At 39.3% G+C, this 23,457-nt stretch overlaps 1 protein-coding gene across 4 annotated transcripts in view; it reads left to right on the top strand.

The window, feature by feature from the left end:
- MEF2A (myocyte enhancer factor 2A) overlaps positions 1-23,457 on the top strand; it is a 193,888-nt gene that overhangs the window by 81,143 nt on the left and 89,288 nt on the right. For all 4 annotated transcript variants that reach the window (XM_019504007.1, XM_019504010.1, XM_019504011.1 and 1 more), the window contains exons 2-3: positions 3,971-4,175; positions 16,566-16,769. In XM_019504007.1, the coding sequence (XP_019359552.1) occupies positions 4,122-4,175; positions 16,566-16,769 (258 nt within the window). In that variant the 5' untranslated portion in view covers positions 3,971-4,121. The remainder of the gene's footprint in view (positions 1-3,970; positions 4,176-16,565; positions 16,770-23,457) is intronic.

Genomic DNA, 23,457 nt, shown 5'->3' with positions numbered 1-23,457 from the left:
TGAAGAGCTGGGGATTGGAGAATATGCTGTATTCTCAGTGGTCTCCCTTGCTAGTCCCCAGACTCCATGAAGAGTGTTAGGTAGCTTTGGGATACTGGTAGCAAATATCTGCAATGGCATGCATGGCAAAACCTGCCCAAGAAACTCCGTGAATGTTTAGGTGACTAGCTTGACTCTTCATGTTTACAAGTGAAGGGTAGAAGGCAGATTAGGGTGGCACCTTAGAGACCTAATTCGTTCAGTGAGGCATACATTTACATAGTCTACCTTGCCAGATGCTGTGAATGGACTTGGAGAAAGCCTGGGATTGTAAATAGAAGGGAATTTTATATATGAAAGGTAGAGGGAGGGGACCTTGTGAGAGAGATGAAGCTGGGTTGAATAGGTCAGTAGAGATAAACGAGGAAGTTAAACCACTGAGGAATATGGGGGTTATAAAAGCTAATTTCAGTAATGGGATAAAAATCTACAGTCTCTCAGACCATGCTTCATGCAGCCCAATCTGTGGATGATTTATTTTTCTGCAATTTTCAGTTCAGGATGTTTTTTTAAAGTTGTGGTGTTTGAAGAACAGCTACTTTCAAGTCAGTGATGCAGTGTCCTGCCGTAGGCTTTGTTGTACATTTTGTGTCTCCTGCTCTTGTGATATCAAAGCGCTGTCCATTCATTCTTCCACATAAGGATCGTCCCATCTGTCCAATGTAGACAGGAGAGGGGCATTGTAAGAAGGTGATAGCATATATGACATTGGGTGAGGAGCCAGATAAATTAACTCTATAAACTGTGGTGTTTGGTCCAGTGACGGTGTAGTCTGTGTTACTGTGGGGGGCACAGCTAGCATCTGGGTCTGTACCAAGCCCTGGTAGCTTAGTGAGATTGAATTTAGGTAGTCTGTTGCTGGAGAGATGTTGTTTGAGTTTGGTCCTGGCTTGTAGGACAGGACAGGCTTTTCCCCAAGCCTGCCTTGAGGTGTTCATTGCTTTCCAGGAGGTGTAGGGTAGGAAGTCATTATTGATGTGTCCAGGGTATTCGAGCTGAGGCCTGTAGATGACCAGAGGGATTTTGTTGTCCTTGTCACATGGTTGGTGGTATTGTAGCTCATCAGGGTGGGGTCTGAATTTGGCTTTGACTTTTGCCTATGGTTTTAGGATTGTGTTGCAAGTGTAGGAACCCCTGCTTGAGATACCTGGGGTGTGCATCCTCATTAGTAGGTCATAGTAGGTTGGTTGGAAATATTTGGAAGAATACACGATCTGTTGTGCTGCTGTTATTTTGTATAGATACTGCACGTTTTAATGATTCAAAATGTAATTAATCTATAACATGTAGAGTGTCGTTTTACCCTCTTAAATAATGGACATGACATAATCTTAGTATTTTGTGCCAATTTAAAATTTTGTGTTCTATATAATACTGCATCTCTTGGGCATTTCATGATATTCTAACAGGGGAGACTGTTGATGTCAGAGAAATATAAAATGACATCTCCTGCTCTTGTGATATCCCCTCACTTCCTTTTTTAAGCTGCATCAGCATCAGAATGTCATGGTTATTCCCTCAGTGCAGGGTGAATAGATTTTGAAGTGCAGGCTGTGACTAATCGTCTCTTGCTGTCCCTACTTATTAATTGTGAGATGGTTTGTGGCATGGTTACACAATTTTCTACGTGTGGCTTAAAGAATAGGGTATTTGTGACAGCCATCTTAAAATATTCAGGAGTCAGTTTCAAAAGACGTTCTGAATCGGAAAGCTGGACAAACAAAGTACAGACTGTAATATGGTGACTATTTGGACTCCTTTCCTTGTCATACATATTAACTAATAATAGCTCTTATGAATGAGTTGTATCAGAACTCAACTTAACCTGCAGAGTCCAGACATCTTGCATCTCTTCTCCCATGGTTTCTGCATTTCTTTCCACCCAGTAGATCAAGCTAGAGGATTTCCTCAGCTTCGCCTAGCCATAGTCTTTGCCATGCTCTTTTGGGAGAAGGGAAATAGTATTTCAAACTGCCTCAGAAGGTTTGAAAGGCTCAGAACCCAGGTTTCCTGCACCCTGAGCAAGTACCTGAACTTGCTAAGCTGTCAGGTGAAGGGTGGGTGGGTCTTCCTCTTCTCCTGACTCATGATGTCAGCCTCAAACAGGTTTTTGGTGTGGTTTTTCTTTGCCTAAGGACTTGGATATAATTTATGTGCTTCTCAAACCAAACTAGATTGCACCAAAGCTTTGGTGAGACCGAAGTGCACGTGCAAACTGGAATGGCTGCTTGAGCATGTGCAGGAGTCCAAATCTAGTTGCCTAGCATTGTTTTGAGGCCCTAAGTGGAGAGGCAGAGTGAACTGTAGTGCCCTAGTGACTTCTGAGAGGGCTGCGGGAGTAGAATTATGAGTGTTGACTTAGATACTTAGAAGCTGTGTAAGTGGTACTTAAATTTGGGACAGAAGTTCAGTAAACCAATTTAACCTAAATCAGTTAAGCCTGATGCTACAATACATCCATCCAGGTTTATCCTAAACCAGTTTTGGCCATTTTGAAAGCTGTTTATGTGCACAGAACTTCTGTTGTGTTACAGATTTGCACCGGTTTCCTATCACTTGTTCACGCTTGTTAGTGAAAATTCAGTCTTTGACTCGGTTGCCCTTTCAGTTGTGCTCATCCAGTGCAAATCTTTCTAAACGCAGGGCTTTGTCAAAACAGCAGAAGTGCAGAGCTGGTAATTGGCTTGTTAGTAGATGTGTGAAAATTTGCAAGTCAATGTAGTGAGCATAACCTTGAGAAATTTTCAGCTATTCATCAGTGTCCTAGCTACTTGTGAACCAGGCCTGTGGGGAAAAATACATTTATAACGTTGGCTGAATATACTAAAAACATGATTTTAAAAAAAAAAAAAAAAATCTAACACTGAAACATTCATCTCAGGGGTACAGCTGACCGCAGTTCTGAAACAATTGGCATCTAAATAAAATTAAAAAGCATAAATGGACTTAAAGTGGTGACACCTGTCTGGTAAAATACTTGACATTGAATTCACTTTTTGGACAGAGAATCAACATTGTTATGACATTATCAGAATGTTGCAAAAGACAAAATAAAATAAGTTGCATGTTGTTGTTTTGTAATTTTTGTGAGTGTCAAGTTTGGTTATAGGTTTCCCTCGCTTTATGCAGTACATGCGTTCCTGGATAACGGCGCGTAACTCAAATTCGCATAAAGGGAACCCACTTTACCATGTAACAAATAGGGATAAGTTCCAAGACCTCAACTGTACTGACCCCCAGACACATTTCTGCCACTTTTACAAGGCAATTTTGGTGCTTGGCAACAGCAGACAGCACACCCAAGCACAGGGCACTATCGTAATGAGGATGGCAGCTACAGAAACAGGTGTCGCAGACAACGAGCAAGTTGCACAGATCCACACAGGAGGCTATATTTTGGTGCGTGTCACTCCCACGATGCACCGCACAAAAGTCGACTACAGGCTTTTGCCCCACAGATCTCAGAAGGGTGAATTTACCTTGCATATAACAAATTTTTGCTATAAAATGGGTCATCGCAGAAGAGCAAATTCACATATACAGAGCCTGCATAAAGCGAGGGAAACCTGTACCTTTGAAAGGGCTTTCAGAAAGTGCTGAACATCCATCCTCCCAGAAAATCAGGACTTTTCAAGGTGTTTTAGGTAGAGCGCATAAAATCACTGAGCACCTTTTGACTCCTAGCTATGAGTTCTGGTATACAGCAGCGCATGGGTCTAACTTACTGGCATGGCTTGATTTCAGTTGGTTAGAAAACATGTATGGTTTGATATGATAGTAATGGACAAGATATATGTTTGGGAGGTATGTGTTGGTTCATATAACAGGAATTGCTTAGACTGAAAGCACTGTCAACATGAAATTATTGAACTTTGAAAATACTAAAATCAAAATGATTTCAGTATAACTTTTTTTTTTTTTTTACTTTTAGGTTTTTTATATAAAGAAACATCAACCATTTTGTTGGGTGGAAGACAAACCAGTGCAGAAGAACTAAGTATCATGTGTTAGGATACTGAAGAGAGAGATTTCTTGGATTATTGTGTTCCTGGACTAAAAAGGGAAAGGAAAGGACGGTGAAAATGGGGAGGAAGAAAATACAGATCACAAGAATAATGGATGAACGGAACAGACAGGTGAGAAACTAAGATTTAATTTAAGTTCACAATAAACTTTTAAAAATATGTTGAAATTTTGAGTGGGTTTTCTTCTCTTCTCCTTTGGAGTAGAGTTCTGTCTATGGCTGGCACCTTGTGGGCATTGCCAGAATATAAGTAAGTGTTAAAATTAAAATGTAAAATAACTGCTTTATTCAGTTGTGAATTTGTTTTTCAGTATCTGTGTAATTAGTAGCTCCACTAACATGCTATATTGGAGGCCCTTGGAAAATAACTGCTTTTCTTGCTATGAGTGAAAAGAGGCATGTTTGTAGTCACTGTTTTATAGCTGAAGGTTTTCTGTACCTTTTGTATGTTAACTTAGAAAAGTAGGTTTGCTGCAGTCTGTAGGTAATATAACCCACACCTGATTGCCACCTATGACTTTTTTTTCAGTCCCCGCCCCCCTGATTTGCTTATATGCCTGCTATTCCAAATTGTGTGTCTGGTCATAGATGGTTGTAGTAAGCTACTTATCAGGAGATAAAAAATGAAGAATAAAAAATGTGCTCAACAGTGCACTGCTTTAAACAGTGAATGCTAAGAATAGCATGTGAAGGTAGATTGGACCCTTCTGTTCACCATTTTTGTGTAGTAATAGAACATGGAAAGCTTCCATGATAATCAGGATATGGTAAATTCAAAACTGATCAAAGGAAATATTTTTCTACACGCAGTTATCCTGTAGAACTTATTGCTGCAGGATGTCATTGGAGTGAAGGGTTTTAAGGGATTAAAAAAAAATCATCAGCATTGATATGAATAATAGGGAACATCCACAATTGTTGGAATTTTTTTGGAGAAAAATAATATTGCACTTTAGACACACTGCTGTAATTTTCTCTGTAGGCATTCTTATTTTGGTATTTGTGGGCCTTTTTCTGGTTTAATTTGTCAGCTTGGAAGCAGTTTAAGCTAATTTGACAAAGGTCATTCTTATTTTGGAATAAGTTTCTACATGAGAAATTACACTGATACATATCTACAGCCTGCTGAACACCTTCCAAACATCCTCACTTGCCATCTGCTATTCAATTGCAGAATATTGTGCACCAATCTGGTGCCATTAATCATACACAAAGCTTGTTGATGAGTAGTTGAATTGCGCCATGTGCATGTTGCTGTGTTCCACTACCGTGACGGCTGGTATCAAGCATCTTCTCGTGTCTATCATGAGGTCACTGTTCTCGGGTTAGAGAAGATTGGTACCAGGCTCGGTTTGCCACTCACATGTGGATGTTTTTAAACTACCTGTAGTTAGCTTGTCATTGAGTTGATTCCTGTGGTTCAACATGCTGTACCAGGACAGCTTTGAATCACATTGGTTAGAGAAATTGTATTTGTGATCAATGAAAACAAAGATTCTCATTGCTGATCCTGTTACCTGCCCTCCTGGTTTGACCTCCCACATTATCAGTGGGGCCTGGTTAGCCAGGTTCTGGACTGGCCAAAGGCAGTGTGCAGCTACTTTTCACAGGTGGGGACCAACGTGACAACCCATGCTTTAGATGCAGACAAGCACGTGTGATGCATATTTTTGAGCATCCTCTTTCCAGGGTAAGGATTTGGAATTTTTGTAGTACATGACAAAGATTTGAAAGCTCCTGTGTTGTTACCTGCTGATTTAAGTAAAAATAGATATTTGTATTCTGTTGAGATCCTCCTTGGATGAAATGAAAAGTGTAGAACTTAGTTCCTTAGGAAGAATACTTCCAGAATTTCAAGACTCTGGCAGCTTACCAACACTGCACCCTGACTGTGAAGTAGCTATCATTTAACGTGGGAATACATGCGTTCACTGGGTAGATAGTGGTTTAACTAGTAGAAAAGAGCTATTGTTTCCTCCTGCTCTCATCTGGAGAAATGGTCCAAAATTAATTGGACAAAGTTCACCAAAGACAAATGGCAAGTCTTGCACTTGGATGCAATAATTGCATACACAAATACAGACCAGGGATTGATTGGCTAGGCTGCAGTACTGCAGAGAAGGACCTGAGGGTTACAGTAGACCAGAAGTTGCATGTGAGCCAGTAGTGGGCTCTTCTTGTGGGGAAAAAGCCAGAAGGCTAAGTTGTACTAACAGGAGTGCTGCTTGCCAGTCAGGGGAGGTGATTATTCTGCTCTGTTCAGCACCGGCGAGGCCTCACTTGGAGTATTGTATCCAGTTTTGGCCTCCCACTTCAAGAAACATGTTGACAGATTAAAAAAGAGTCACAGGAGAAAGTGACAAAAATTATTAGAATCCTGGAAAACATGACTTGTGATGAAAGGCTGAGAGAGCTAAGGTTATTTAGTCTGAAGAATAGAGGGCTGAGGGGGCATTTGATAAATCTTCAAATATTTGAAAGATTTAAGTAATCACAAAAAGGATGGAGATTAAACTATCCTGTATCAGGGACAGGACTAAGAGCAATGTGCAGCAGAGGAAACTCAGGTTGGAAATTAGGAAGAAATTTCTGACTAATAAGAATGGTTAAGCATTGGAACAGGCTAGCCAGAGAGGTCATGGAATCTCCCTCCCTGGATATGTTCAAGAGCAGGTTAGATAGAAACTTTCCTGGGCTGGTTTAGTCAGTGATGAACTTGCTTTGAACATGGGGCTGGACTAGGTGATCTCATGAGGAGGTCCTTCCCAGCCCTACTTTCCTACGGTCCTGTCTGATCATGTTTAAGATCCACAACTGGAATTCTACCCACCTCACCATCACACAAACTGTTGTAACCCACAGTCCTTCAGGAAATGGCACAACTAAAATCAAATAAGGCCAAAGCTTAAAATTCTTCTTTGTGCGGTTTTTGACAGCAGTATAACTGAGTACAGGGATTATCAGGGCAGCAGCTCAGTCGACTGCTTTTGTGGGGATATGCAAAAGCAGCTGCCGCAGTTGGCATGGAAGCAGCCGTTGCTGCTCTAGGTGCAGAGCTGCCCTGCTATGCCTCTGCTTTCTGATGCTTGTTTCGTAGCATATTCTGATGAAACATTTGTATGTTACGTTGTCTGTAATGGTGTTCCTATTGGGCCACATATTTCCTATGAGCCAAGGAAGGCTCTCTAGAGGGATTCCACGTGGTGTGTGAATGGTGAGAGGGAAGGTCCATGATCCTATTTGCTATCGTAACTTTTTGGCATGCAGCTAAGGTATTCTGTGAAACTTTTTTACACGGCTATATGTACCACTTTAACAAACAAAAGTTACAGTGATTTACCTTGGGTGGTGCCTGGATTTCTTCTGCTCTCTCCCGGTTTAGTCTCCTGAGGACTGAAATGCTGTAGTCTAGCTAAACTCTTTGGCTTTAATATAAGGGTATCTGGGTGAAACCTAATGGCCTGTTATGAACAGGAAATCAGACTAGATGATCTAATCATCCTTTCTGGCCTTCAGCTCTCTGAGACTATATATAGCAAGGAAGGTCCTATGGGAGCTTGGGCAAAAGCCAAAGACTGTATTTGATTAGTCACAATGACATAGTCACTTTGTTTGATGAAAACAAATTACTGAAGTCCGCATGGTAGAGTATGCTAACCAATAACTTTTAGCTATTGTTTAATTTTGTTTACTTAGTTTGAAATCTTAGAGGAGTTATAAGTTAACTTATGCTTCATTTGTTGATATCCAATTTATTCCAACTCAGCTGACGTCACTTATTTCCCTGGTAACCATAAATATCCATACACTCAGTCCTACTATTTTAGAGGCTCTTGATCTAGAAAGAACTTAGCTTGGATTGTATTGCTTTAGCTATAATACAACATAGAGACTAGTTGATTCTTGTACTTACCAAATGGTAACCACCTGTACATTTGCTTTTGGTGGTGCTAAACTCAGGAGCTAAACTCTGACTCTTGAATTAGTTTCTTGGCTGATCTCTCGACTACCCTGCGTAATTGGCTCCTGTGCTGTTAGTTGCAGTGACTAGGAGGATATGTGAAGTTTTAGGTTGAGCCTGGACTCTAATCAGACGTCTCTATTGCTTGTTGGTAACTTTAATGTCCTTTTGTGACATTGAATTAACTCCTAATGTCAGGAGACTGAAGATTTGTTTTTTACAAACATGTTAGTGACGGTCTGAGACCCACCTACGTTTTGTACTCTGTCTACTAATGTACCAGGCTTTTCAACATCAAATCATCCACAGTGTGTGAAATATTAAGTTACTTCCTGTGTAGTTTTTTCCTGTGATGGAAATAATGAAGCCATGTAAGGTTCACTTGACTTGTGACCACAGGGCATAGTTCAGTAGTAAATTGCCATCTTTGCATTTTTTTCCTCTGTTATAAAAGGCTGGCAAATCATTCATGGACATGCATCTTAAATAATGACTTGGTGTTCAGTGCATCTTCTTCCAGAAACATGAGGGGGAGTGGTGCCTGGTTTTATACCCAGATGGGAGAGAGAGAAGCTCTTGTCTTCTAAGAAACATTCCTTTTTCATATCCTGGGTATGACTATAAGCTCTATCAAACTTGGCAATGTGGTGGGGTTACTTGTGGCGGGGTAGCTCCTATAAAATACCACAATGATGCAGCCTCCAGAGTAAGACAAGTATAGGGCACCTCAAAACCCTAGCCCACACTAGGGTAAGTAGCCACTTCTGGGTAGATACATCAGCATGCCCTCACTGAGGTGTTAGGCACTCAGCAGCAATTCTTAGCTGTTGCTCTCTGGGAAAAGCTACAACCGTTGAGGCCCTGAACTTCTGGACTCGGTCTTCCTTTGGATTCTGTCTCAGTGGTATAAACCAATGGTCTCCAAACTTTTTTGATCGTGCACTCCTATCAGTAAAAATTTTTTTGAGCATGTACCCCCCAATATGTATATTTATTTATTTATAAATTATATTACATGTACTACTCGCGTACCGGACGTGACACGTGACCGTCTGACATATGGACCGAGTGAGGGCGCCAGTGTCAATCCGTATATTAAATATTAGTAAAGCTTAATTTCTTTCTTATTTTTTTAGATAAAAAATAAATATAAGTAGAAGTTCTAATATTTTCTTCCTGCACCCCATTGGATTGTCTTGTGCGCACCCCACTTTGGAGACCACTGGTATAAACTACTGCAAGACCGTTTCAGGGTGGACATAAGGAAGAATTTCTCTACTGTCCGAGCCCCCAAGGTCTGGAACAGCCTGCCGTCGGAGGTGGTTCAAGCACCTACATTGAACACCTTCAAGAGTAAATGGATGCTTATCTTGACCCCAGCTGACTTCCTGCCCTTTGGGTGGGGGGCTGGACTCGATGATCTTCCGAGGTCCCTTCCAGCCCTAATGTCTATGAAATCTATGAAAATAGGATGGTAGGTCTTGACCAACCTCCACTCCTCCATACTCTTGCTTGGGCATATCTGTGGAAGGTCTTGGTGCAATGGTTACAGGACTCCGTACAAGCAGATTCATCACTCATCAGGCATCTAACAGGACTTTTTTTTACATGTACACCATGATGCAGAGGATCAGTGGTTGCCTACTACATAACTGAACTCAAAACATTGTTTATAAACTACCGTTACTCTGGGGGATATTAATTACTTTGAGACTTTCATTGTAATGGCAATTAAGAATGAATACTACTTGAGTGAGCTGTAAGCTATTTATATTCATTAAGCTGAAGAGTTAAGTACAGTAAACTAGGCATCAAATCAGTCCAATGTTGCTTCTGTTACCAAACCTTTTCTTTGCTAATCAATACTGGAATTACACTGAAGGACTTGTGTTAATCCACAAAACACATTTTTGCATTGACTTATTAATTATTTGTAAACATTAAAATGTGTTCTTAAAAGGACCCAAACAAAGAATTAGTATTCTGCTATATCAGATTGTTTATTGCAAGTTCTGTTTTTTAATGCATTATTTATATTACAGTATGCCTTTTGCAAGGGCATTTTGCATCACAAAGCTTGTCCCACATCTCTCCTAACTGCTTAGTCCAGTAAAAATACTGCCAGATAAATCCTGCTTCTCTCCTATTCCCTGGACCATCATGACTACAACAAGGCTTCTTAATCTTTCAATTGTCAGAGGAATAAGAACTGGATCAAGTGATACTGAGCTTTTTTTTTTTTTTTAATGCCATAAGGCCCAAGAAGTATAGTATTTCTGAAATAATCAAAATAAAATGTGTGTGGTGTTGGGGGAAGAAATTTTGTACTCATATTTAAAAAGGTAATCTTAAAAAAGGAAATCTAGCACAGACAGTAAATATTTTTTTAACTGATGACTAAAATTTAGAATTCGAAAACAGTTGGAAAATCAATATCCCAGAATCAAAGCAGTAGGATTTCTGCAAAGAAATATCCCATGTCATTAAATTAATGGATATATTCAGTTGATATAATTTAGATTTTGGACCACCACTGAGCCTAATTAGAACAAGACTTGAAAAGTGCATCTTTTTGGATCTCTATTTAAAACTTGTTCTGAGATTTTTTTTTTTAGATCTGTTTTAATCCACATGGAGTATACAGGATTTCCTGGGATTAATAATAAACACTTTTTTTAATGTTTCAGTGAAGAGCTTTTTGGGTGGTACCCAGTATTATGCTTTTCCATAACTAGCCTTAAATGTTGTAACATTCTGAAACTTCTTTGGCAAATTCTTTAGTGTTGTGATAGCTGATTGAGCCCCACCCAGCTTTCTTGCTCTAAATACCTTTCAATACATAACCATTCACTATGCAATTGAATTCTCCTGTGTAAAAACAAACAAACAAACAAACTACTGGTAAAAATTAACTATGTGTATATAATTGTTAGGAAAAGTACATTACTAGCAAATTTAACAAACTTTTCAATTGATTAAAAAATCCAAAAAATGTTGTCTCATATTATTTTCTAGACGAACAAATGTAACGCATCTAACTGGAACCAGTTAGAAAGAGACAGTTTGCCACGTTAGTCTGAAGTCAAGGCACTTTATGCGTCTCTGAAGCAGTGAGTCTCTTAAGCTTTTGTAGGCAACAGCTTACTTTGTCAGAGAACTTTCCACAAGTGCATTCATGACATGATAAAGTAGGCTGTCCCCTACAAAATCATACAACTCTCTGAATCAGTCTCAAAGGTGCTTCCTTGCTCTGCCTTTTGGAACCTATTTTTATGCCTATTCGCCCCTCACCTTTCCCTCCTCCCACCCGCATCTATTAGGTATGAAATATTATTGAGTGACAAATATATTTGATGGATGTTGACCAATTCTTAAGTCTAAAAATATCTGGTATGCAGCAGTTTTGTGTGTGAAATTTCAGTTTGATGCAATTTGAAACTAAGATTAGCCTGGGGGGAAATCAGGAGTTGTGATGGAAAAAAACAATTCAGTTTGAACTTATAGCAGTGCTATAGGTACCATTTATAATTGTTCAATTATTGTAAACTACATTATGTGGATCACGTGAAATTGCTGTATTGGGAAAAATGACTAGATCATAACTCTAATTGATGCTTATCTAATTTGTAGGCCATTAGGGTTTTGCAAGATATTTTTCATGACCCCACCCCCTCCCAAGAAAGCTTTTACTAAAAGCAATAACCTAATATACCAAAAACTTATTTTTCAGTAAAGGGGACTAAAGATATTGGAACCAGTAAGCACGTTGTTGTTTTCTCCGTTTAAAATAGTAAACATTAGATAGGCAGACAAGGTTCTTTGGGTAGACGTGATATCTTTTATTGGAACAAATGGAGCAAATAGATCTCTGGCGTGCATCAGCAGATGTCGCAGCAGATCCAGAGAGGTGCTCCTCTCCCTCTGTTCAGCATTGGTGAGGGCACAGCTGGAGTACTGCCTTCAGTTCTGGTTACCACACTTCAAGAAGGATGTGGACAAGCTCGAAAGGGTGCAGTGAAGGGCCACCTGCATGATCAAGGGCCTGGGGGGACAGGCCCCGAGGAGAGACTTTGGGATCTGGGTTTGTTCAGCCTGAGCAAAAGAAGTCTGAGGGGCAACAAGTCTGATAGCTGCCTACAAATATGTCAAGGGAGAATACCAGGACTTAGGTAAACAACTTTTCAGAAAAGTCACCCTCCCTTACCCTGGGAAGACAGTGGACCAATGGACGCAAGCTAGTCGAGGAGAAGTTTTGGCTGGACATAAGGAAAAACTTATTTTCTGTACAGGTAACTAGAAACACACTTCTAGCAGAGGTGGTGCAGTCACCATCTCTGGCAGTCTTTAAAAGGAGGCCCAACAAATACCTTGTTGAGTTCGTTTGAGCCCAGTTACCTCCTGCCCATGGCAGGGGACCGGACTTGATGATTGTATAGGTCCCTTCCAGTCCTTCTTTCTATGATTCTATGCAAGATTTGTACAAGTTAATTACCAATGTCAATTATGATGATAAAGGGCGAGCAAGAGACTTTTGATTAAAATTATTGATTTAAATCTTGTTTTGTATTTCTATTCTTTAACCTTCTAGAAAAATAAATAGTCTCATTGTTTTGTAACCATTATGATGCATTGACATTGCAACTTAATGTAGCCTTTGCACTAAATTTAGTACTACTTTTTTCCTAATTGGGAGGATACATGTTATACCTAAATAATCATAAACATGTTACAAGCTAAATAATTATGTAGCTTAATATACATTTACACCGGTTCTTAATCTGTTATGTTTCATTGTGATAGAAAATGGTGAACAACCCTTTTATTTAGTAGATAACTTTTTTTTCTTATGGTTTTTCTGGTGTCAAACTACTTTTGAATGATAAGTGTGATTCAGTTGAAGTGCCAAAAAGCTGCATTTAATGTTTGTTTTAGTTTTAAAAGCAAAACACTTTGAGAAACTTCTTACTTATGAATGCAGCTCACTTTAAATCTAGTTTTACTTAACTAACTAGTTTATTAAACAGAGAATATATTACCTGTAGTTAATTTTTAATTAAGAACATGAGAGAGAGAAGAATATGAGAAATGTCATACTTAGGTCAGTGTTCTCTTTCCTCCCACCTACTCCAGTATCCTTTATCTCGTGGTGGCAGATAGTGGATGCTAAGGCAAAGGTATTAATCTGTCTCCTACCCCTTCCCGTACAGATTCCAGTATTTAAAAGCCTAGGAAATCCTAATTTGGAGGTTGCTGACTTACCTGTCATGTCTAATACCTAGTGATGGATGTATTTTGCTGGAATTTGTACAGTCCTCTTTGGTACCTGGTTCAGTTATCAGCTGTTACAAGGTCTTGTGTCAGTGACTGCCACGTGCTAATTTTAGCCTGTGCAAAAAAGAACTCCCTTTAATTTGTTTTAAACTTGCTACCTAATAATTTCATTGTGTGCTTCCTAGTGGTTATTTCTAATCACACTATCTTCTCAGATTTCCCTCTGAGACTTGTGTTTTGCATCCATCTTAAGGTTTGGGTACGTGGACAAGTGACTGACAGAAGTTAGGGTGCAAATGTACAGTGCATCAGCTGTTCTACAGTAGTCCTTCTTTGCATTTACCACTGGGAGCAAGTGAAGTTGAATGAAGTGGCTTAAAAGCCTGCTCAGATTTACACAGTTGTATATGAAAAGACAGGAAATCGGATCCCTGAGAACACTATTAACTGGAAATGAACAATTAAAGCACCCTATCAACCTTAACTCTGTTGCGTAGAAATAATGTAGGTATTGGATGAAGCTTGGATAGAAAAAATAGTTTAAAATAAAAATGAAACTACTACTGTATCTTTAAAAATTTTAGCCTTATCTAATATGGAACCACAGACATTAAAATACAATCATATGCTTTATAGTGTCACATATGGTTAATATTAATATTGTCCAATAACTAGATTACTCTTGCTTGGTCTGCCCATTAGGTCTAAAAATCCACCATGTTGTTTACTGCTTCATCCTCAATGGATCTGAGAGTAATCCATTAAGATTTCATTGTTCGTGAGAGTTGATTTGGAAGTTAAATGTAGGTTTGTGAGCTGAGTATGTATTCTGTTCGGGTCCCAAAATGAATGTTGGTAAACAAAAAGTGTTTGATAGAAAGTTTCATGTTTTGTTTGGCAGTCCAGCTGGCCTACGGGGTACTCTAAATTCAGTTTATAGCTCCAATCTGTAAGCATTTAAGATGACAAAAATGATATAGTTGGAGTATACCTAGCTACAAAGTATTTCTTGCATTCCTAATGCGTTCATGATTTGACAGAAAACTGTGAAGAGGAGATGGGCAATGAACATTGCATTGAATTAACAATATATTCATAATATTGTCTAAAGCTGAAAGTGAAGAGGGATATCTATGCATGCTGGTTAACTAAGTGTAGCTGTAGAATGAGATTGGAGCTATAATGTCGTATCACTGTTTGTGTTTCCTAATACTTTCCTGTACATTTAGATACCTGACTCCTGCTGAAGTCAATGGGCATCAGACAAGAACATTTCAATGCTGCATTGAAGGCTTACTGTGTATTACTTTACAATGTTTTATTTTGTTGGGATACATTTTTCAGTGTCGTCTTTTGTGCTAAATGAAGGTTAGAAGTGCGCAGAGTGATTTCACTGAAAGTTATTGTAATGTGTGGGCACTTACACACATGCAAGGAGGCTGCTCATAGACTTGATTAATCGAATCGGCTGGAGCGTGGAAATTACTACGCTCAGCAAACGCCGACATCACGTGTATCTGTGTCCCAATGCTGAAAAATGGCATCAGGGTGCTTTAAGCTAAAGCTCGTTCGACAGGCTTTCATTCAAAGCACCCTGCTGCCATTTTTCAGTGGGGGGACCCTGATGTATGTGAAGCTCAAGGTGCTTTTAATTAGCGTGGTTCCAAGCTAATTAAAACGTCCCCTCTGCATCCTGGAGCATATCTATAAAGGCCCTATATTTCTGCCTAAATAGCTGGAAATGTGTAATATAATGCATATTTGCAATAGATCTGCTTGACCAGCTGATATTTTGTAAACAGTCTTTTGCTACATATGCTAAGGTATTAGGAGTGTTTGTCATCTTGTGCTTTCCTGTTTCTATTCCTGAAGTTACCAGTCTTTTTTATTCCATCAGTAGTTAAAAAAGGAAGTGGCAGGTGCTCAAGAAAAAAGGCAACCTGTTAAATATTTCACTTGCCAAACTTCTGATTTTACAGTGACTGTGTTCATCCCATGTAACTATAGAATTACTAGCTTCTAATAGTGAGTTTTTGTCACAAATGTGTGACAGAAAGTTTAAGTAAATGCAGATATTTCTAAGTAATTGGAATATATAGAGTATAAATACATTACAGAACTTTCTACTTGAATTTTTGTCATAGAGGTCCATGCACAAATAGTGAAGTGGCAGTAGTAGGAATTAGCGGCTAGGTAAACAGAAAAATCTGTCTCTCCTGCTCTTTTTCTATTTGACTGATTTTTGGGGGGGGCAGAATCATTCGGATTAGGAGGAATTTTCTAAGGAATGGATATTCGCTAAGAAATTATTGGTCTTCAAGTTTATTTAAATCGGGAGCAGTTCTAGGTGTGGTTCTTTCCCAGCCAGCTTCTTCCAATTCATAGCATTTCAGGGGTTGGGGAGGGGGTGTTTTGTTTTTGCCAGAGTGTTAACATACCAGCAGTGCATCCTTGTATTTGGTTTGTATAGCCTTAAAATTTTCTTTGGGACTTTTGAATGGATACCATATTTTTAAGCCTCTTGCCTGTTGATATAAGGAAGGACCCTTTCCTAGTATACCTTACCAGATCTGGAAGCTCCATTAGTAAACAATTGCTCTTGGATACATGGTTATTTGGTATTTTGGGGTGAAAAGAAGTGGTATTCCAAAACAGTAAGGGCTTATCGAGGAATTTAGAGAAAAACCAAGTGAAAGAGCAGTTCTGCTTTTTATCCAAATGCTTGCTAGGGCAGGTGATAGAATAAGAAATATTTAAGTGACAGAATGTGTATCTAGAGTATAAAGGGTATAAGTCGCCATAGCTTTACTTGACCTTGCTAACTTTTGTTCTGATTTTCATTCTTTGTCCGTTGTGGACATTAAGTGGATAATACCACTGGATGGAGCTGGTTATAAAGGATGTGCCAGGTATGATTGACTTGACACAGTTGGACTCCACTGTTTCTTGGGATTAATTTTTATTCCATTTAGCAGTTCTATTACTAATTTGACATAGTTAGACTACTACATAGCTATGCATCTAGTATAGGATACTTTTTCCACTACTAATTACTTCTTGACATTTATCACCATACCAACAGTATGACTTCATGTTTGATTAGGAAACATAAAAATGCATAATAGTCCAAAGATGCTTGCAAGGATTTCTTGGCTGGAGGATAGAATGCACTGCCATGTAGTATTTGTTGTATGTCTTTATGTGCCTTTCAAAGTTTTGATCTGTCATTTGGGGGGAAAAAAAATCACTCTTTTTTTTTCTCTTGTGTAGGTGACCTTTACGAAGAGGAAGTTTGGATTAATGAAGAAGGCATACGAGCTGAGTGTGCTATGTGACTGTGAAATAGCACTCATCATTTTTAACAGCTCTAACAAACTCTTTCAGTATGCCAGCACTGACATGGACAAAGTTCTCCTCAAGTACACAGAATACAATGAACCCCACGAGAGCCGAACCAACTCGGATATTGTTGAGGTAACAGTTTTGGAAAGATGATCCGTTTTCTCCTCTCCTTACTATTAGTGTTGATTAAATATAGAGCTGCACATATTTAAAGTATGCTAACTAAGTCTATTTAAAGGAGCGTTTTAAACCATTTTAACTAAATATGTACCGCAAATATTTAATAATTAAATGTTTCTCAGTTATACCCTGAAGTTGCACTGGGTGGTGAAAAGAACCATAGCTTCTGGACTATAAAATGGTATAAATATCTATTAGTAGACATTTTGTTTGCTTCTGCTTCCTTGTTGTAGTTATGTTTTAAATGTGACCTCATAAATTCCCACTTGTTGTCTAAGAAGTAGTAGAATTTATGGATTATCCTTCTAATTATAGGCTTTCCACACTGTAGCTGAATTCGTAGAGAAGTCAGCAAGGCTTACGCTGGCATGAATGGGCAAATTTCTGTGAGGCTGCAGTCACAACTGCGTTATTTGCAAAGGGGTACATAAAAATAAGAGTGGAATTTGTTTTTGTCTGTATCTCTTGCATAATTGTATTTTAGTGAAGTTGTTAAGCCTTTTATGGCGCGGCTTGTTCATAAAATATTTAATTGTTTTAGAACTATTGTTATTTTTAACTTTTGAATATCTCTACCCCTTATTTTCTCCTTTTTTAATATCAGTGAAACGATCAGATCTGAGGTATCTAGTTTCCATGTTTATTCAGTATATTAAAAACAGAAACATTCCCAGTATTTTGTAACCAAAGATTTTGATAATACTTTCAAAGAAAATATTTTCTAAAACCCATTATTTCAATTCATTTCCCACAAACTTTCTGTAGCATCTGTCCTTGAAGGGAAAAAAAAAAAGGATTATGTGTTAAAAATAGATAAGGGAGAAGCTAGGCTAGAAAACCAGTGACATGAAAGTCTCATGAATCCAGAGTTCCTGGAAACAGCGAGTCAACAAATAAATGTTAATTTTAAATAAAGAAAATTGGAACTCATTTACTGACAAATGTATTGCATACATTTACACTGCTTCCTGGAACAGTAAAGTATAAAATGGTGTTCTCTTGTAACTCATGCTAGCAGTGTTTTCTCTTTGTCACCTGCTGAGAGGGTATTCCACATGTAGTCATGTACTTTGGCAGTGGCCTCCAAAGTAACAATCTCTTTCTTTAGACACTAGATGCTTTCAGATTAGAGGCATTGGCAGTAAACTTCTTGGGTTCAGTCCATGCATATGACCCGTACAAGGCTGTCATCACAAGAAGCTTAAGCTGTTGAGACAGGAAGAGTGATTATTTTAGACAATTCTGCACAAGACCAATACTTACCATTACACCTGTTGATCATATTTGGTCTGTGTTTAACTTGAAGGCCCTGTGTTCCAGCCAGGCTTCACAAATGCTGTCTCTTTTTTGCAAAGAGTTAAACAGGTAATTTAGCTCTGCAGTCAACTCTGTAAAACAATAATATTGTTTGGTAGGCTGTCCTGTTCATGATCCATCTCCAAAGAGAATGCACAGTAACGGAACTGGGAAGTGAAGAAGGATCCTGTCATCTTTTAAGAAGATTTTAAAACGTTCAGGAGATAGTGTTACATTGGTGAAAATCATCAGGGGAAAGAAGTTGCCTTACTAGACATATTTGGTGAACTTTGCAGTTCCCTGTACTGATAGAAATGTTATGAAATAGATTGGGGCGGGGGAAAGCAAATACATTTTTCACTAAAACAAATATGGGATAAAATTATCGATGTACCTGCAGGAAAAGGGAGGGAAAGTATAATGAATCTTGAAGAATTTATTCTTTCAATTAAGTTTGCTGTGAAGAATGTCTGAGTTGAAAGTGGAAGAGGGATCAAATACATTAGTAAGCAAATTAAGCAAGGTGTCAGTTGGTCAGGTTAAAAATACATTTCTTCAAAGGCACACTTATGTTACCACTAATATCTTGAGGATGGAGTCGTCTTCCAAAATTCTATCTATATGGGCAGGCATACAAGCCTTGTAATGGTGATAAGGAATAGGGCTGTGCGAAGCTTTGGTCCCTGATTCGATTTGGCCTGAGTCGGTGGGCAAATCTCCTAATTAAAGGATCCTCCAATTCAATCTCTCCTAATCGAATCGGAACTCTCCAAATTGATTTGGCGATTCAGACATAGGCACAGCTTAAATATTTTTTTTTCTACATACCTCTAGGTAGCAGGTGGGTCGTGAGTGCTGGGATGCTGGTGTGCATGGAGTATCCCACAGAAGGGTGGGGGGCTCCCCAGCACACTCGGCAGCAGACCCAGAAGTGGAGCAGAAGCACTTTCGGTCCACTTCCAGGTTTGCTGGAAAGTATGCTGGGGAACTCCCCCCAAGTTCCCCTGGCTCGGTAGCTGGTGCCCCCTGAGTCTAGGGGGGTACCTGGGGTCTCCCTGCAGCTGATCACTGAGCTGCGGGTTGTGGGGTAGCCACCCTGTGTGCTCCCAGGTGGATCGGGAAGTACCTCCAGTCCACTTCCAGGTTCATTGTCGAGCATGTGCACCCCCCCCCAACGCACACGCACACGCACACACACGCGCGCGCGCATGCTATACTCCTGTGGGATGCTCCATATGCCCCAGCATTGCAGCTTTCACGAGCTGTGCTGGTACCTCAAGGTATGTAGAAAAAACATTTTAAAGCTGTGTCTGTGGCCAAATCGCTGATTCTGTGAATCGGCATTGAATCTTCAGATTCGGATTCAGATGATTCGAATCGGGACAGTGATCCGAATTGAATCGAATCACTGAATCTGAAACCAAATCAAATAGAGCCTGCTTCGCATACTCCTAATTAGGAACTGACCCCAAAGACTGCACAAGGAATTGCATCTTAAGTTCCTTTGCTTCCAGCAATAAGAAAAGGCTGTCTTGTTATGTCTCTGCCATGGATTCCTACACACCTTTTCTACAGATTTATTGCATGTACTTCGTCAGAATGCTATATTAGTAAGCCTTCTAAGAAATTTGCTTTCTACATAACATACAGTCCAGTCTGTGGAGAAGCAGCCTTCAGTCTATTCCAAAAGAATGTCTTTTGGCTTTTCCCTTCACTTTGTCTTGGGCACTGTCCACAAAGTCCAAGCAAACTTAGTTGAGGGACTGTTTCGAAACAGAAAACCCTTCAAGAATTAAATTGTTCCCCTCCTAGAGCTGCATGCATTCATGTCTAAAGGTAATGGTTGTGTACGTTTTCCTTCTGTGCTTTTCCATATGCCTAGCAACTGCTTCTTCCATTCTGGCCAGCAAGTCTAGAGTAATCCATACTGGTGAATTGCTAAATTCATTCGTCCATTTAAGAGACGTTGACACTTTTTTTTTTCCATTGTTACACCCCATAAAAAGAAATAGTTACTTGAATTATAGTGTGTTGTTAATATGAAAAGTCTCTCAAAGTGGTACTTTCAGAGAATGTCATGAGTATTGCTGACTCCGTTTGAGTCTTTCTCTGTTCTTGGGGTGGGGGTGGGATTCAAGTGCTATAGATTTGTTTAAATTTCCTAAGCTTGGGCTCTGAGGCATCTTAAAATCATCTCCCAAATTATTTTGCAGCTTTACTGAGTGTTGGTGCTTGGGCAATTAACATCTATTTCAGATGAGGGTAATTGGGACAGTTACGCTTGCCATCATATATTATAACTCAATTAAAGTGTTTCCTATTTAATTTGGATAAGATATTTGCGGGTTGCAGTAAAAATATGCAGGGTACACAGAAATAAATATCTAGTTCAGGGTTCTCCTTTTGTATTCCAGCATCTTTATCTAGGTCAGTGGATGCCAACCTTTTGGGCAAGCATGCCAGAAATTGGCCCTCCAACCTCTCCAAATGTCACTCCAGTCCCCTTCCCTTACTTGACCTACTGCCCTCCTTTCTCCTTCCTAACTTATATGCCACTGTGCTTCCTGTTTCCTCCTTGATCTACTGCGTGCCACACAAAGGCTTCCTGCGCCACTTGTGGCACACATGCCATAGGTTGGCTGCCTTGCTCTAGGTATTTATACAGGCCTCGTATCCCTGAACAAATTCTCATTGCTTTAAATGGGAGTTTTGAGTATCTCCTAAATTTACAATACTGCGTTTTAAATAAAATTATGGGAATCTTTGTTTTAACCTAAAAATCTAAAATGTTTAATTTAGTGGAAGTTCATGTAAGCTGCAGTATCTTATTTTTATGATTTTTAGGTGGTACTTAGTATTCCAGCAAAGGCTGCTATATCACTCACATCCTGATTCCTCTCATTTCAGATAAGGTCATAATTCATCAAAGGCTGGTTAACATACTAATACAGGGATGTCCAACCCATTTAGCCCCATGGGGCTGATCCTGATTTGTGAGACCACCCCTGAAGGTAGAGTTATTATTTGCCAGTGTAGCTGCTGGAGCTACCGTATTGGCACAGTTCTGGACCCCAAGGGGTAAACATTGTTCCTGCTTGCCCCCTTTTTTTCCCCTGCCTCTAGTGTTAGTCACTGGTGGCTACCAAAGCTCCCTAACTCAGTGGTAGGCAATGGGGTGGAGGGTGGAAGGGTTTGCCCTGGGTTCCGGAGTCATACCAGCAAGCCCTGCAGGAGAGCCCTGTATTAGTAGGTTGAAGTGGGGGTCATGAGGAAGGAGGATTGTTGGTACAACTATAACCTAGGAACTTGACTCAGCAACACTCGCCACGTTATGTTAGAACCTGCAAAAACGCACAGCAAAGATGTTCCCTACTCTAAAGAGCTTAGTCTTTCACCCGCATCTCTCATACACAAGTGTTCTTCCTCCTGAGCCCAGGCCACCATTGATGTTGGGTGGTAATTATCTTGGGATGGTTTCCATCATTTAATCTTGTGTTGTACAGAATTTTAAAAAATTCCTTTTTCAGGTTTTTTTTAATGCACATTGCCTTGAATTGGGTCTCCCCTTGTATGTGTACTATGTAAATAAGGCCACACATCTAGTCATCATAAAAACAAAGATCTAAGCATTCAAGACCCCTCAAGTATGTCAATGAAAGAATCATCTTCCTATTACATTTTATCTGATCAGAAAGGCAACCAGATATGAACCACAGTGAAAAATTTTTGTCTTCTGTTGCAACTAAAACTAAACAAATTCAGTTCATACACATAATGTTGTTTTTATTTTTAGTGTTATTGGCTTGACATAAGCAGAAAAAAGCCAAGAATTTCTGAGTTAAATTATTATTATCACTAACTTGTCTGGTCTTTCTTAGCTGAAGTAAAAATATGCAGTTCCTGTGATGATAAACCTAAACTTTTTAGGATGTAGTAGAAACAGTAACTGTAAATTTGTTATTCTTAAGTTTGCCAGTTCTTCAGTGTCATTTTCTACATAATTTTCTCAATATTGGATTGATCCTCCATTGTTTTTTCAGACATGTTCTAATGTTTTAAGGGAAATATTTTCAAAAGTGTCTTAAGTGCTTGAATACTAGTCTCTTGGTTTGTGAATAAGACTTAGGTTTCTAAATGGCTGTCAGGTCAACAAAGGGGCTTGGGAAAATTCTACCCTAAATCACCTAATTTGCCTGTTTTACAAAGTATGCAAATAAGCCATTGTCATAGAGTCACTGTCATGATGAGGTGAAGACAAGAAGTAAACACTTTATTTTAAAGATCATTCATCTGCAGTGGATCTTTTTGTGAGGCATTGTCTGAACACTTGGTTAACACTTCAGCTTTATTTTCAAATGTGAAATCTCTAGTTCTTTGTGTTTCTCTGCCTTCAAGAGGGAAGCTTACCTTCAAATTCTGGAAGAGTAAAAATGGTGCAAGGCTTATCACCTCTCTGTAGGATCTAGTACAGGGGTGGGCAAAATGTGGTCCGGGGGTCAGATGTGGCCTGCCAGGCCATTCTATCTGGCCTGCAGGGCCCCTAAAAAAAAACTTAAAAAATGAATATTAATCTGCCTTGGGCTGCCTGTCATACAGCCCTCTGGCTTGCCGAAACTCAGTAAGCGGCCCTCCACCCGAAATAATTGCCCGCCCCTGATCTAGTATCACGAGCAGGCAAAGTTTAAGTTGATTGTCAAGCATTTTGGCATGTTGCACAATCATTTCAAAAAACAAAGTCAAGTGGATAACTTGGTTCTTTTTGACTATTCAGCAGAAGCATAGCTTTAACAAAAATTCTCTTGAACAGGGCAATGACATGATCGTTTATGAAGAAGTGGAAAACATTTTAAATGTATAATAGAAAGTAATTTTATGGAAATCAGTTATGTTTTCTCCATATTAAATTACATTTCTTCTGCAGTTAGATTTCATACTTAACAAATCTGTTTCCTTCCTTGTATTTTAGAAGTTGGCACACATGATTTGCGATGTCTTTGGAACAGAATCATATTAATCGCTCTTGGCCCTTGCATTGAGGGTTTCTCTTTCAGTGGTGGGAGAGGGAGGAGAAGAGCTTTTCTGCACAGTTTAGATGCTCTGTATCTAGTCCGTCACCACCTTGCTTTTTAAGCTTTGTTCATACTCGTGAATGATTTGCCAAGAAAGGATTAAAAGCAAAACATTTCTGAAAAGCAGCTTCTCCTGTTACAGCTGCTGAGGTGTAAGCTTAGAGCTGTATAGAATCTTTTTTCTTTTCTTTTTAGATTTCCATTCCTTCTTTTTGCTATTGCCTTTCTCCCACTTTTGTCTTCTTGTCAAGCTTCTAATAATGTGCTCACCTCCA

The sequence above is a fragment of the Gavialis gangeticus genome, unplaced genomic scaffold (assembly GCF_001723915.1).
Source record: "Gavialis gangeticus isolate Ggan-Ray unplaced genomic scaffold, GavGan_comp1, whole genome shotgun sequence".
Taxonomy (NCBI): Eukaryota; Metazoa; Chordata; order Crocodylia; family Gavialidae; genus Gavialis; species Gavialis gangeticus.
Note: the sequence above shows the minus strand (reverse complement) of the source record. Positions and strands in the feature narration are given on the sequence as shown.